The 16,577-nt window shown below is 39.0% G+C and overlaps 1 protein-coding gene across 3 annotated transcripts in view; it reads right to left on the bottom strand.

Annotated features, from left to right (window-relative positions):
* The window catches only part of LIN9 (lin-9 DREAM MuvB core complex component), an 86,931-nt gene extending 71,195 nt beyond the window's left edge, over positions 1-15,736 (bottom strand). The window contains exons 1-4 of one of the 3 annotated variants that reach the window (XM_046678123.1): positions 15,653-15,736; positions 10,235-10,267; positions 8,542-8,636; positions 6,945-7,049 (exon numbers count right to left, since the gene is read on the bottom strand). In XM_046678123.1, the coding sequence (XP_046534079.1) occupies positions 6,945-7,049; positions 8,542-8,544 (108 nt within the window). In that variant the 5' untranslated portion in view covers positions 8,545-8,636; positions 10,235-10,267; positions 15,653-15,736. Of the gene's footprint in view, positions 1-6,292; positions 6,373-6,944; positions 7,050-8,541; positions 8,637-10,234; positions 10,268-12,960; positions 13,014-15,652 lie in introns of those variants that run through there. The other 2 variants (XM_046678121.1, XM_046678122.1) reach the window with 2 other exon arrangements.
* Between the last annotated feature and the right edge of the window lie 841 nt (positions 15,737-16,577).

Raw genomic sequence — 16,577 nt, 5'->3', positions numbered from 1 at the left:
AAAAAGGAATAAAAGGAATCCAAATAGGGAGGGAAGAAGTGAAACTCTCGCTGTTTGCAGACGACATGATCTTATATATAGAAAACCCCAAAGAATCCATTGGAAAACTGTTAGAAGTAATCAACAACTACAGCAAAGTTGCAGGGTATAAAATCAACTTGCATAAATCAGTAGCATTTCTATACTCCAGTAATGAACCAACAGAAAAAGAACTCAAGAATACAATACCATTCACAATCACAACAAAAAGAATAAAATACCTTGGGGTAAATTTAACTAAGGAAGTGAAGAACCTATATAATGAAAATTACAAGGCCTTTCTGAGAGAACTGGATGACGACATAAGGAGATGGAAAGACATTCCATGTACATGGATTGGAAGAATAAACATAGTTAAAATGTCCGTTCTACCTAAAGCAATCTACAGATTCAACGCCATCCCAATCAGAATCCCAATGACATTCTTTACAGAATTAGAACAAAGAATCCTAAAATTGGGGCAACAAAAGACCCCGAATTTCTAAAGCAATCCTGAGAAAAAAGAACAAAACGGGAGGCATCACAATCCCTGACTTCAAAACATACTACAAAGCTACAGTAATCAAAACAGCATGGTACTGGTACAAAAACAGGTGCACAGATCAATGGAACAGAATTGAAAGCCCAGAAATAAAACCACACATCTATGGACAGCTTATCTTTGACAAAGGAGCTGAGGACATACAACGGAGAAAAGAAAGTCTTTTCAACAAATGGTGCTGGGAAAACTGGAAAGCCACATGTAAAAGAATGAAAATTGACCATTCTTTTTCACCATTCACCAAAATAAACTCAAAATGGATTAAAGACCTAAAGGTGAGACCGGAAACCATAAGACTTCTGGAAGAAAACGTAGGCAGTACACTCTTTGACATCAGTATTAAAAGGATCTTTTCAGACACCATGCCTTCTCAAAAAGGGAAACAATAGAAAGAATAAACAAATGGGACTTCATCAGATTAAAGAGCTTCTTCAAGGCAAATGAAAACAGAATTGAAACAAAATAACAACCCACTAACTGGGAAAAAATATTTACAAGTCATATATCTGACAAAGGCTTAATATCCATAATATACAAAGAACTCTCACAACTCAACAACAAAACATCAAACAACCCAATCAAAAAATGGGCTGGAGACATGAACAGACATTTCTCCAAAGAAGATATACTGATGGCCAATAGGCACATGAAAAGATGCTCATCATCGCTGATCATCAGGGGAATGCAAATCAAAACTACACTAAGATATCACCTTACACCCGTTAGAATGACAAAAATATCTAAAACTAATAGCAACAAATGTTGGAGAGGTTGCGGAGAAAAAGGAACCCTCATACACTGCTGGTGGGAATGCAAACTGGTGCAGCCACTATGGAAAACAGTATGGAGATTCCTCAAAAAATTAAAAATAGAACTACCATACGATCCAGCCATCCCACTACTGGGTATTTATCCAAAGAGCTTGAAGTCAGCAATCCCAAAAGTCCTATGTACCCCAATGTTCACTGCAGCACTGTTTACAATAGCCAAGACGTGGAAGCAACCTAAGTGCCCATCAACAGATGATTGGATAAAGAAGATGTGGTACATATATACAATGGAATACTACTCAGCTGCAAAATAGAACAAAATCATTCCATTTGCAACAACATGGATGGACCTTGAGAGAATTATGTTAAGTGAAATAAGCCAGCGAGAGAAAGATAATCTGTGTATGACTCCACTCATAAGAGGAATTTAAAATTATGGACTAAGAACAGTTTAGTGGATACCAGGGGAAAGGTGGGGTGGGGGGTGGGCACAAAGGGTGAAGTGGTGCACCTACAACATGACTGACAAACATTAATGTACAATTGAAATTTCACAAGATTGTAACCTATCAATAACTCAATAAAAAAATAAAAAAAATAAAATGATACGGCTAAAGTAGTGCTTGGAGGGAAATCTAATTTATAGGGTAAATGTCTATATTAGAAAAGAAAAAAATAACCTATCTTTCTACCTTAAGAAACTAGAAAAAGAAGGGCAAAGAAAACCCAAGGTAAGCAGAAGGAAGAAAATAATAAAGATTAGAGCAGAAATAAATGAAATAGAAAAGAGAAAAACAATAGCCAAAAATCAATTAAACCAAAAGTTCTCTGAAAAGATCAACAAGTTCCGACATACCTTTAGCTAGTGTGACCAAGAAAACAAAAATGGATGGATACTTTCTTAACTTGTAAAACACATTTCTCCCCATTCCAATCCAAAAGTCAGTATCATACTCAATGATAAAATACTAAAAACATTCTCATTAAAGTGAGGAATATGACAAATATGTTGAGTATCACCAGTATGTTTTTTTTACCATTGATTTGATGGCATTAGCCAATTAGATAATAGGAATAAAAATTGTAAAGAAGATAAAACTACCATTATTTGCAGGTGATATGACTCCTCTAGAAAACTCAAGAAAATCAACTATAGCCATTAAAAATAAGAGAATTTAATAAAGTAGGTGAATACAAAGTTGATATACAAAAATTAATATCTTAAAAAAATCATTATCTTTTCTATATATAAATAAGAACTGAGTAGAAAATAAAACAGAAGAAACATCCTGTTAATGGCAGCTAAAATGACAAGAACAAAAGTGTTAAATGCCTGGGAGCACACTTAAGAAATGTGCGAGATGGATGTGGGAAAAAGTTTTCAAGTCTACTGAGGGACATTAAGGCTTGAATAAGGGGAACTGCAACCAATTCTTGGATAGGTAGCCTCAATGTTACAAATGTGGAACACCAATAAAAATCCCAACAGGATTTTTTTCTTAGTCAAGTTGATTCTAAAGTACATATAGAAAAATAAATGTGCAAGAATACCTAGGAAAATCTAAAAAGAAAAGAAGAATAATGTCTTACCAGACATTAACAATATAAAGTCACATTAAAACAATTTGATAAATATAGTGACACACTAGACCTAAAGAGATAGAAAGCCTAGTAATAATCCCAAATATATACAAGAATTTAGCTTGTGATGCAGGTAGCATCTTAAATCAATGTATAAAAAATGGATTCCTCAGTAAGTGTTACCAGGACAACTAAGTAGTCCTCCGGAAAAAACAATTAAGTTGCAGTCTTGTCTCATTCCTTATTCCAAAATAAATTCCAGATGGATTGAAGATTTAAACATCAAAAAAGAAAAAAGAAAGAAAAAGAAGAAATATGAGAGAATTCTAAAACTATAAATTTTAGACTAGGGAAGGGCATTCTGAGCATAAACTCAAGAAGTCATAAAAAGGAAAGAGTTATATTTGACCCTTAAAACTTTTTTCAATCCTGCATGGTGAAAAACATAGAAACAAAGTCAAAAGACAAACTACAACCTGAAAAAACATATAACCAATATAAACAGCCAAAGGGCTAATATTCTTAATATATATAAAATTCTTACAAACTAGTAATAACCTACAATCTAATGGAAAATGGGAAAAAGACAACAGTTTACAGGAAAGGAAAGAAACAGGTTTTAAACATATATGAAAAACATCTCAACATCATTCAGAGATGAAGTGTCAACTAAAACAAGTAAGATGCTATTATCAGATTAGCAAAAAGCTAGATGTTTGGGGGGCTGGCCCCATGGCCGAGTGGTTAAGTTCGCGCGCTCCGCTGCAGGCGGCCCAGTGTTTTGTTGGTTCGAATCCTGGGCGCGGACATGGCACTGCTCATCAGACCACGCTGAGGCAGCGTCCCACATGCCACAACTAGAAGAACCCACAACGAAGAATATACAACTATGTACCGGGGGGCTTTGGGGAGAAAAAGGAAATAATAAAATCTTTAAAAAAAAAAAAAAAAAGCTAGATGTTTGGTTATATACTAAGTTGGTAAGCATTCAGGAAAATAGGCACTATGATATAGTGTTGGTAGAAAGTATAAACCAGTACAATTTCTTTGGAGAATAATTTGGCACTACTTAAAAAACTTTAAATCTGCATATCCTATGATCCAGCAATTCTCCATTTTAGGCATCTGTCCTAGAAAAACACTTGCAAATTTATACAAACATGCTTGGGATGCTCACTACAGCATTGTTTGTAATAGTGAAAACTCAGAAACCACTTACGTGTCCATAAAAGGAGAATTTACAAATAAATCATGGTATAAGATTGACTACTATATAATGGTAAAAAGAAATGAAATATTGAAGCCTATCTACCTACGTATCTATCTATCTAAATCAACCAGCATAGCCAGATCTCAAAAACAGACTTTTGAGTGAGAAAAATTACAGAATGGTACATGATACAGTATCATGAAAATAATACTATAAACGTAATTCTAAAACTAAATATATTAGACAACACGATGTATTTTCTCAAATACATTCATAAAGTTTTAGAAGTATTAAAAAGGTCTGAAAGGATAATCACACTAATTACAGTGGTTCCCAGTGAATGAGGGAAGTGGATCTGGAGGGTAGGTAGAGGGCAAAATTAACTTTTTATTTTTTATTATAAACTTTTCACTTTGGAAAAACTGTAGATTTATAGAAATACTGCAAGGATAGTAGAGTTCCTATGTGCCCGTCACCCAGTTTTTCCCAATGTTAACATCTTACATAATCATGGTTGTCAAAATTAAGAAATTAACATTGGTACAATACTATTAACTAAACTACAGACTTTATTTGGATTTTTCCAGTTTTCCCACTAATGTCCTTTTTCTTTCCCAGAATCCAATTCAGGATACCACATCCCATTTAGAAAATTAACCTTTTAATGTAAAAACAATTTTGTATGCCAGGAGTTATTTAGCATAAATAACAACCAAATTACTAGAAAATATATCAGAAAAAGTGCTATTTTTCTTTCTATCGTGTTACTGACCCAGATTTTTAAATAGGGTATTGGTGGCTCACTCAATATAAAGCTGTATTAAAGATCCCTCCATTGAGTGTGGGGAAATATATTCAAACCGTTAGTGGAAATACAAATTATTACATCTTTTATGAATAGCATATTTGGTAGCATCCCCCAAAGTTTAAATGTAAATACTCTTGTAGCAATTATACTCCTAAGGGTTTATTCAACAAATAGAAAATGGAGAGTGACTGTTACTGGGTACAGGGTTTCTCCTGAGATGATGAAAATGTCCTAAAAGGGACTTGTGGTGATTGTTGCACAACTCTGCATATATTAAAGCCACTGAATTGTACGCTTCAGATAGGTGAATTGTATGATGTGTGGATTATATCTCAATAAGGCTATTAAAACGACAACAAAAAGTAGGGCTTTGGTGACAGGCGGCCTGCCAGTTTAGTATCAGTCTTCACTTCCTAGCTTTGTCATCTTGAGCAAGATATTTCTCCGTGTCTGTTTCTCATCCAAAAAATGGGAAATATAGTAACCTATCTCATCAAGGTTGTTGAAGACTAAGTCAAAGTAATACATATAAAGTGCTTAGAATAGGATCTGGCACATACTAAGTACTCAACGAAAGCTGGTTTTTATAATTTTTCAGCTCTGGACTGTACTATTTAAAGAAACACACAGACAGAATGCAGATTTAGATGATGTGACTACAAGGGTAAGGGAACAAGCCATATCATGTAAATGAAGACTGAAAGAACTAGGCGTGTTAAGACGAGAAAAGAGAAAACTCAGAAGACATAAAACCTTCTCACATATTTGAAGTCTCTATCATGTGTCTTATGTTACAGTTGCTTTGCATTGCTCAGAAGGAAGGACTGTGTAGAACAGTTCTAGAAGGAACGATGTGCCTGGAAGGAGGACAGTGGATAGAGCTGGGGCAGGATGGGTTCACAGTTATAAAGACCAGAGTTTCCAGTATGTTTGAAAATCTTCCTAATAAATAGCTGGAGAAAAAAAAGAACTTAAAGAAACCCCACACTTTTGGAAATTTAAATAATCTAAACAGAGTTAGTCTTTCAAACTATCCTAATAACACAGCTCTTCTAAAGTCAAGACAACTATTTCCTGTTATTTAACTATTTTGTGTATTCTTCCAACCTTGTATCCAACACCTACTGAACCAAGCAATGACACTGTATGTTAGTTTTAACTGGGTCAAATTTTTAAATTGAACCTTAGATGCTTATGTACATTTGTCCTTGATGTTAAAAAGTTCAAAATACATTTCTGTTCATTTTACAGAATATGAATATATTTTACTATTTGAAATGATCATAAAGGTATGTAAGATTTGGGAGAGTTTTTTTTTCGGTAGGGCATATTGCTAGTCATACCTTTAATTTATTTGAGGCCAAATCCTTGGTTGAGAAAATCACCTCTATTATGATCCATCCTACTGGAAAATCTTATAACACTTTTGGGAAAAAAAATGAAAGGGAAGTAGGGAATAATTATATCAAAAATTATAAATTTGATAGGAGAAAAATCACGTTATGCTTAAAGTCAATATTTCCTTACCCAATTTTCATTCATTCCTTTGATTCTCACATGTCTACTATTATTTTTTTAAAATATACCAAAAAGGAAAAACAAGATATGATATCATGCTATGTATTTTCCTCTTATGGATAAAGGAAGTCTTCGATATATTTCCTTCAGTGATAAAATAAATGTTTTTCCCCTTTCATTTCCACGCAAAACTCCAAACTGATTCCATATAGCCAAATCCATTTGCTTAATGTCCACTGTCTCCATGCTTAAAAGCAAGCATTGTAAGACCGAGGATTGGCTTTCTACTCTGGTTTAAAGTCCATTAATAAGATAATGGCCTTTTCTAGGTAACTAAAATAGGAGCTGAGCTGGAGCACTGATTTAAAGAGAAGAACTTGTTACTCAAAATGTAATAGAATAATAAATATAAACTTCATTATGCTGAGCAATTGCTCACTTCCTTTCAATGAATCAAAAATTTTAGCACACACATACCTGTGGAACCATGGCAACTCTCTGGTTTCTTTTTGGTGACCTCGTATTTATTTGTCTGTCATCTTCATCAGAAAAGAGTCGACTTCGTTTTGAATTTCTAAAAGGCTACGACAGAAATTTTTTTATTTTATGAAAAGCTGAACACTTTCCATTTTTGTTCCAAAACACAATTCTATACTTGGAAAACACAGCTAACTCTGGATTATCAGCAGTGTGGAAGGACGAAGTATGGGTAACACAAAGCACACCAAGTCAAATATAAATAACCTCAGATTTAGAAAGTAGTAAGATACATATTTATGCAATCTGTTTACAAATGAAACACCCAGCTGATGATTAAAACTAGAACCCTTGGTATACTAGCAGCCTTGAACGGTGAAGAGACAAAAATAAGTTCTGGAAATTCCAGTTCTCATTATGTGGTGCTTGGATTAATACCAGTTGGATGCATCACACGATATGTCTGTTGCATAGGGCTGGGCTGGGCTGAAGTGACTACATCATGCTAGAGAGTAAATCTAAACGTAGATAATATTATACTAGATCTGCCGTCAAAAATTGTTAACCGAATTTCCATTTGTAAGTAAAAATACAAGATACCTATAGCAGATACTTAGTAAGTGCTTGTAGAACCAAGTTTTTTTTTAGGTACCCAAAGTACATCATACACTTAAGGGTCTGTAATATGAAAAATTTTACAGTTCATCCTAGGTTCAGAGGCTTTAATTAATAAAGGAAAAGAGAAACAATATCCCAATAGTGCCCACAATCTTTTTCAAATCCTTCTCCCAGCATTCAAGACAGAATTTCGTGCTTAGTTGGAAGGGAAGCAAGTGCAGAGGGCTAGCAATATACGGGCAACATCCAATTGGGTCAAGGCTAGAGGTATGGATCCTTGAAACTGAACCCACTGAGAGTCTCAATACTCTATGGCCTTGACAGGAAGTCCCTCTATCCTGCTCCCCTGCCCTGACCATGGTCAGAGAGGAGGAAGAGAATGATTGTGATAGAACAGACAGAGTGTGGAAAGTCCTGCACTGTCACTGTGGCCAGCTGCCCTGGCTACTGTGACAGCTGCTGTCTATCCCAGCTCCAGGCTTGTTCCATGATGGACCCCTAAAACATCCTGGCTACCTAGCTGGGCAGGGGAGGAGCAGACACCCCCCAAATCATTAGTCATGCTAATTATATGCTTATCTCTACTTTCCACCTCTAAATGCACTTTCCCTTGACCTACACAAGATTTTAATTTCTTACCACTTATTTACATATCTTCTTGCAGGGATCAGAGCCACGTAAAATTTTTTACATTTAATAAAAGTATGAATTGGGGTTGTTTTTCTGTTTTTGCCTATTTAAAAAAACTACAGTTACTTAACAAATGCTTAATGATGATTAGGTTCTACAGGCTACAGATTATTTATCTAAATATGATCAAATATTGCTCAGTGACACCAAAAGACTCACATGTTTGGAGTTGTGGAAAAATCTTGGAAAATTTTTACTATGCTGTAAGAACTTGTACATGACAATAATACAGATAATTTAGCTATCATATCCTAAATTGTCAAAAAACAAAACAAAACTAATTCCTTACCATTTCCACAGCAGAGGCTGTATTCCTGCCTTTCCAAACAGGTGTTTTTTGTAAAGAACTGTACTTTTCATTCCATGTGTTAGATAAGCTTCCCTCTGCAATAAATAATTATTACTAATGAGACTTAAGTTTAGCTCAAAGAATTTCATACTATGAACATTGCCTTTTTAATGACAGCAATATACCTGAAATATTTACCAATATGGAGAAAATATACTGACCATAACAATTCTAGTTTATTACAAATGAAAAATCTCTTCTGTATTTTTTGGTCAAACTCTCTAAACAATGTGACAAGGTAATACATCTTGAAAGTACTAAATTTTCATATTAAAACATGTGGCTTCTTTCTTTAAGGTTTTCAATAATTCCTCTATTCTAACTTGCCGAGAACTATTTCATACATATAATCTGGCTGAAAGCAGGGCAATGGAAAAAGCTCCTTTTAACCTTGAATTTAGGGCAAATTTCTCAATGTTTTCTGCTTCGATATGTGAAACCCTTGATATCCAAAAATGAACTGTGTGGTGTTTCTATTTTCCTTAATTCAAAGAAATGTCTTCAGAGTTCTATGCAACTAGAAAAAAATCCCATCAAGTAATTGATTAGATACATTACGAAAATAAGGGAGAGATTTTTTATAAAAACAATATAATTATATAGAGACAGAAAAGTGAGAGGAATATAGACAAGATAGTTATTTTTATTTCTTTCTAGTTGCTCATCAGCATTTTGGTTTTTTTCTATAAGAAATTTATATCACTTGTATATATTTTTTTTAAAAGAGGAATGGTTTTAATTTTGGGAGAAAAAGAATAACAGAATACTTTTTCAGATATATATTTTAAGAAGTACAAAAGAAAAGAGGTGGTGGGCCAGACCCATGGCCAAGTGGTTAAGTTTTCGTGCTCCGCTTTGGTGGCCCAGGGTTTCAGTGGTTTGCATCCTGGGTGCAGACTTGGCATCGTTCATCAAGCCATGCTGAGGTAGCATCCCATACAGCACAACCTGAGGGACCTACAACTGGAATACACAACTATGTACTATGTACCGGTTGATCTTGCTAGGCAAATAAATTAGGGTAATTCTGGAAGATACGTACTCAGGACTTACTCTGGTAAACCACCCATTGAAAGCACCACACAGTAGCTTTAAAAACAAAGTATTAATGAACCTTTGAAAATATCTAGATTGGTTCCAAATTTATTCACCCAGTAGAATCTTGCTCAAGAGGTAAAAGTTCCAAATAAATTACATTGAGAGGGTTGGTCTAATGTACTTCCAGAAACAGACAGCAAGACCAAGGAACATGTCTAACTTTTTTCTCAGAAAAAGAAAAGAACTATCATTCTTTTATTTCAAGAGACTTGCATGATCACTTAAAAGGCAAGATTCTTAAAAAATAAATGATTATGCAAAATATAGCATAGCACACTTGTTTAATAAATGCTTTAACTCTACAAAGATCTGTCAGGAACGTTTAGTTAGAAAGTTCTTCAATCAATAATTCTAAGGAAAAAAACAAGGACCAATTCTCCATACGAATTTAAAGTTACGATCAGTGAAAATCAATATTTAAAAGATATAATGAATCATAACTCAGAAAGAAAAGAGAAACACTGTATCCAAATTAATTTAACAAATTAAGTTTCTAGCTTATGCCATACCTAAAGATTCATGCTATGATTCTTACCTTTTAAACTGACAAGGGCTTTTGCTGAAGAGCCTGCAATTAAAACAAATCAATATTATTTCACAATCAAAGTGAGAAAAAAAGAACTTGGTTTAAATGTAAAAGTCATCCTTTTAGCTTTAGCAGTGTTGAGTTTGAAGTGATGGTGGGATGCTCCATCAGAAATAACTAGTAGACAATTAAAGCTATAGACCAGAACTCAGATACGGCAAAAAACTGGAGAGAGACATTTGGAAGTCCTGTTGAAGTTGTGAGAACCAAAGACCTTTCCAGAGAGAAAAATGTAGACAGAGAAGAAAAAGAAAGAGTAAGGGACAGAAACAATTTTAGATCCTCATCCAGAAGTATGCTGGCACTGGAGAAGGGAAAGTGAACTGATATTTATTGAGGCAAAGATGAGAAGGGGATAATATAGTGGGGATAAGAGAAAATGGAAATGACCCAGGCACTGTCACAGCAAGAAAGAAGTCCCTTGGAAGTCGAGAATGCAGGCATGTGCAACATTTAAAGATCCAAGCTGGAAAGGGGAGTTCAGAACAGCCAAGATGGGCTGGCATGCAGCTGAAGGGATGCACTGACTAAAGCAAACCATAGTGTATCAGAATAAGCAGGAAGCTCCTCAGACGCACAGAAACTGTACGATTAACAAAGGCCCTCAGGAGATTCTGTTGCAAGGAACTCTCAGGCCCACTTTGAGAAACACCAGGCTACATGTTCCGGTATGAATAAAGGGTAGGATCTAGGGGTGAGGGGAAGTCAAAGAATGGATAGGGAAAGAAGTTTTTACGAAAGAAGGAGAACACTAAATTGAAAAATCTCAGGATTGGACACGTATGTTGCAAAGAAGTTCAAGTCATTTGAAAAATAATAAAGAATGATCTCTCTCCTTTATATGTGGCATCTAACAAAAACCCCCCCAAAAACGAACTCATAGATACAGAGAACAAATTGGCTGATTGCCAGGGGCGAATGGTAGGAGGGTGGGCAAAACAGGTGAAGGGGATTAAAAGATAGAAACTTCCAGTTATAAGATAAGTCAGTCCTGGGGATGTCATAATGCACGGCATGGTGACTACAGTTAACAATACTGTATTGTATATTTGGAAGTTGCTAAAAGAGTAAATCTTAAAAGTTCTCATCACAAGAAAAAAAATCTGTGTTGTGATGGGTGTTAACTAAACTTACTGTGGTGATCAGTTCGTAATATATACATATATCAAAGCATGATGTGGTACACCTAAAACTAACACAATGTTACATGTTAATTGTATCTCAATAAAAAAGAAGTTAACAGAAAAAACCCTTTCTATGCTCTAAAATAGAAATTATTCATGGAATTATAGATGAGTAAAATCTCCCTCTTTTAACTTTAAAAAACCGTTTTGAACACTTTTTCTTTTACTATAGTCAAATTATTACTTCGTATCACTCTTCACTTTAAAATTTGTTTTATTTTAGAACCAGCTACTTCTCAGTTACTGTGACATCCATTTATGTTTGAAAGAATATAATCTATGATCAGGCAGTAGTGATGTTATTTGAAAGGTTGGTTTACTTGCATTGAGAAAAGAAATTTTTAAACAGCATGTTCAAAATGTGTGCAAATATCTTTAAGGAGCCAGCCCAATATCATATTACAGAAAACACAAAAAGAAAGGATGCTCTCAGGGGATAAAGTAAGAAAGAACATGAACCAGGAACAAAAATCAGAGAAGACATTAATTCTCCTTTATAAATGAACAATGGATTTTAAATGAGGAGTAACATGAAGTAACACAGTTCCAGCTGTGAAATATTTTTATGCATCTCGGATCCCTAACCCTCAACTGCCTTTTCCTCTGCAGGGCAGTGAGAGGCTTGTAAAGCAGATGCCCCTCGACATGGACGCCACTCTGAATGGGCTCACCCTACCCTCCTGCCTAGACGTGGAGCAGGGTTTACAGGACACCTTAGCTTCTGCGTGCAAACGGAAGTTTAATGACTAAAAGCAGGAAAGCTGGGGGAGCCGTGGGGAAGAGATGCCATGAAGTCTTGCTAAAAAGCCTCCAACAGTACAACACAAGTGGGAAGCAGCAGTAGCAGACAGGGCACATGTCGATGGAGCGACCAAGAGAAGTCTGGTCATCAGAGAAAAAGCAGTAAGCACTCACTCTTCTGGTGAGTATGCAGAGCGCTGACTGCATCCCAGTCCCCGCTCTGGACACAGGGATAGACAGCATGCAGAGCAGCCAAAGTCCCTGCGCTCAGGGAATTTACATTCTATGGGGGGAGACACACACACACATCAAGTGATAAGTGTTACCAGAAAAAACAAAGCAGGGTAATAAGGATACAGAATGTGGGGTGGCGGTTGAGGGAGGGACGACTACTTTTCTATAAGGTGCTCACGATTAGCTTCTCTGAAAGGTGATATTTGAGCAGAGATCTGAAAGAAGAGGCGTGAGCCGCAAGGACATCTCTTCCTGCTACATGAAGGCAAGAACTATATCTTCGGGATTCTGACCTACTCCCTTTTTCCTCTTTTGAGAGACAGCACAGCACAGTGGTTAAGAGCACAGATCGAGCTGAGCTGTGTTTGAATCTTGGCTCTGCTACTTTCTCGCTGTGTTACTTTAAGCTCTCTGTGCTGATTAATTTGTAAAATGGGGATTAAATGAGTTAATCTATGTAAAAGCACTTAGAGAACAATGCAGAGAGCACATGGCTAATTTTTATATCATGCTTACTGTATTACTATAATCAATCAAAAAACTATAAGGTGAGGCCAGCCTAGTGGCGCAGCAGTTAAGTTCAGGCACTCTGCTTCAGCAGCCCGGGCTTCGCCGGTTCAGATCCTGGGCGAGGACCTATGAACCACTTGTCAAGCCATGCTGTGGTAGGCATCCCACATATAAAACAGAGGAAGACGGGTATGGATGTTAGCTCGGGGCCAGTCTTCTTCAGCAAAAAAAGAGGAGGATTAGCAGCAGATACTAGCTCAGGGCGAAACTTCCTGAAGGAAAAAAAAAAAAAACCACCATAAGGTTAAGAACACAGATTTTACAGGCAAGTGAATTTCATTAAGTTAGAATCCTGCTGTAACTGGGTATGTCCATTCATTCATTCAACAAATACTCACTGAATGCTTCCACAGCACTCTTCTAGGAGCTGGGGTTACCCCAGGGAAAATAGAGACACAGCCTCTGCTCTCAGGGAGCTGACCCTCTAGTGGGAGGAGACACACAATAAACAAGTCCATAAAAGGAGAACTGTACTCGGGCAGTGGCTATAAAGAAAACAAACAAGGTGATGGCAAGGTGGGGGAGCAACTTCAGCAGGGCTGTGAGGGGGGCTTCTCTGAGGTCACACCTGAAAAGGACCAGCCAGGAGAGAGCAGGCCAAAGCTCCAAGCTGGGAAGAAGCAGGAGGTAAAAAAGCCCTGAGGGAGAACATTTAGAATATTCAAGGAAGACGGGGGCATGGGAAGAGGGGTATGAAAACACATGAGAGAAGTCAAGCAGAGGTTCCACGTGGAAGGGGAATGCAAGCCTGAAGAAAGAGAAATGGTGCTTCTCTGTGCGGCTTCTAACCAAAGCTAACCAAACACACATTAACAAATGCAAAGCTGCACGGTGACAGCCACCACTAAGAAGTTAGAGTGGTATGAAAAGATTTAACAAGAGGGTGTAACCGTTGTCAAGGAGGACAGAACATAGCTCTCTGAAAAAGCTTACAGAGGAATCTAAAGGAGTAAGTAGAAGTTAACTGGAAGTGAGGAGAAGGAAGAGCCCTCCAGGTAGCGAGAACAGCATGTGCAAAGGCCCTATAACAAAGAAAGCCTGGTGAGTGCAGGGAATAAAAAAGTCTGAGTTAGCTCAAAGGGATGGAAGGTGAGGAAGAGAGGTACAAAATGAAGCTGGAGAGGTGGGGAGTGGCCAGACCACACAGAGTCTTGTAGCTACTGAGGTGTTTTAAGCAGCAGGAGACACATACATTCTGCAAGGACCACTCTGGCTGCGTGCGGGTTGAGGGGAGGAGGTGATGCCTTAACAGGAGGCTGAGTGATTAGTACAGAAGAGATGGTAACAGCCTGGGCTAGGGTGATGGTGAGAAGCAGGCAGAACTGAGAGACATTTAGGAGGTAAAAGTTACAAGATTTAGTAAAGACTTAAATATGGGAAGTGAAAGAGAGGCAAGTGCTGAAGACACCCTCTAGGTCTCAGCTGAATGCACAGCGGAGACACTCATTAAGACAGGAGCCACTGGAAGGACCTCTGTCCTGGGGCGGGACCAGGAGGGAGATCTAGAACCCAGGAAGTCTGAGGGGCCTCTGAGGCATCCAGGAGGAGATGTGAAATAGGCAAGAGATATCACGTCTAGGAGCTCAGAGGAAAGGTCTGGGCTGAGGACAGCCTCAGTTTCCCATGTATAAAAACAGACTCCTAAGAGGACTTAGCTCAACTGAAATGAGGATTAAATGAGCAAATGTATGTAAAATGCTTTGCACAGCATCTGGTTCACAGTAAGTACTCAAGTAATGGTAGCTTTTATCATTGATAACGTTATACGGGCTACTGGCTTATTAGGTAGCCCCCTTGACTAAACTTGGCAAAGAAACATGTTGCTATTTCCGGTATTAAATTGAAATCACTTTCCCTTTTCAAGACTTTGCTCCAGTTTCATTAATAAAGCCTCTTACTCTGCATTAAATTCCATGTAAGTATTTACGTGTACCTGATTTGTGGTACTCTGTGACAGACCAGGTAAGGTGATCCTTGCTTTCAATGAGCCGGGGTCAAGCTCAGCAAGACACCAGCACACAAACATGCAGGCCCACACACACAAACATGCACGCCCACACACACACACAAACACGTACATCCACATACACAAATACATGTCCACACACACAAACATGTATGTCCACACACACAAACATACACGCCCACACCCTCCCAACTACCAGAGATGTTACAAAGCAGTATCAGTGATGACTTCCACAGTTTCAGAATGCAACTGGAATTTGAACCCTAGTATGAGTCCTAAGCCTCCACGAAGAACCACACTAAGTCCTCAATTAACGCCCAATGGTGAGAGCAAACATTCCAAATGACAGGTATAAGAAAGCCACTTAAAACACCTTTCCCTTCAAGAGAATGACTACAGCAACCAAAATAAAGCTCTGGCGGTGGTGACTTCTGAGAGGTGACCAAACGTCTTCATGATCAAGACAGCAAGGATTTCCAGACAAGCGCCCTGTGCTGAGCAGGCCCACCCTCGTGCGGGAGCCTCCAAACAAGAAACGACCAAACTCACGGACGCTCTCCAGCTGCGCCCTGTCCCATACAGTAGCCACCAGCCACACGTGACTGCTGAAACTTAAATTAACGAAGACCAAGCGAAACTTACAATTCAGGTCCTCAGTCACCCTAGGCTCACCTGGAGCTCCACAGCGCACGGGCCTCGTGGCTACCGTACTGGACACTGCAAAAGAGCACAGCTCGATCCCCGGAAAGGTCCACCGGAACTCAGCGCTGGCCTAGAGCAAATTTAAAACACCAACGCCTTCCATTCAACTTTTCACCAACTTGAACAACTTCAGCTGTTGGTTCAAGTTTACGACACATGAAGAGTGGCTGACCCCACAAAGAACACGGACTCGGCTGTCTTCAGCCCTCACTGTAAAAGTGTCGACGGGCCTCTCGCACGGACGGATTGAACATGGACCCTCTTGCTTGTGTTACACTAAAACTCTCACAAACGACACCTATCCGTAAACGGGAGAGTGAGCGTGGATGGGGACCTTCCTGTCATTAACCAAGACAGCCGCCTTTTTTGTTTACCTTCGACAACACTGCACATCACAAAATTATGCGCTCTGCCCTGAAGCTGTGAGATGAGTGCTTCCACTTGCTAAACCCAGGTGAGCATCCGCGTCCGAGACGCAGGGGGAGTGACAGGGTGGGTGTCAGGGAGGGGACAGGGCATGCACGCGGCAGGGTCGCCCCCGCGCCGCCAGGGACCCCCGAGCGCCTGCAGACGCGCGCGCGGGCGGGAGGCGCGGGCTGGGGGCTGCCTGCGCGCTCGCGTGCCCGTCGGACCCTCCCGCAAAGGTCCGTGGCCACCTGTGGTCCCCGGGGAAGGGGCCAGCCCTTTGACACGGAAACGCTTCCCGGCTGGACACCCAGAGGAGGGAGGGGTGCAGGCGCGGCTCCCGGGTGCCTGAGGGCAGCGCCCGGGACGGGACCGCCGGGGGCCGCGGCCCGAGGGGGGCGCCCCGGCCGGCGGCTTACGTAAGCCGGGCGCCTCCGCGCCGGCAGCCCCGGGCCGCGGCCGCTCTGCCCCCGCCTCGGCCTGCCCGGCG

This window comes from Equus quagga, chromosome 12 (genome assembly GCF_021613505.1).
Source record: "Equus quagga isolate Etosha38 chromosome 12, UCLA_HA_Equagga_1.0, whole genome shotgun sequence".
NCBI classification, from domain to species: Eukaryota; Metazoa; Chordata; class Mammalia; order Perissodactyla; family Equidae; genus Equus; species Equus quagga.
The sequence above is the reverse complement of the archived record's forward strand: the minus strand, read 5'-3'. Positions and strand labels throughout refer to the sequence as shown.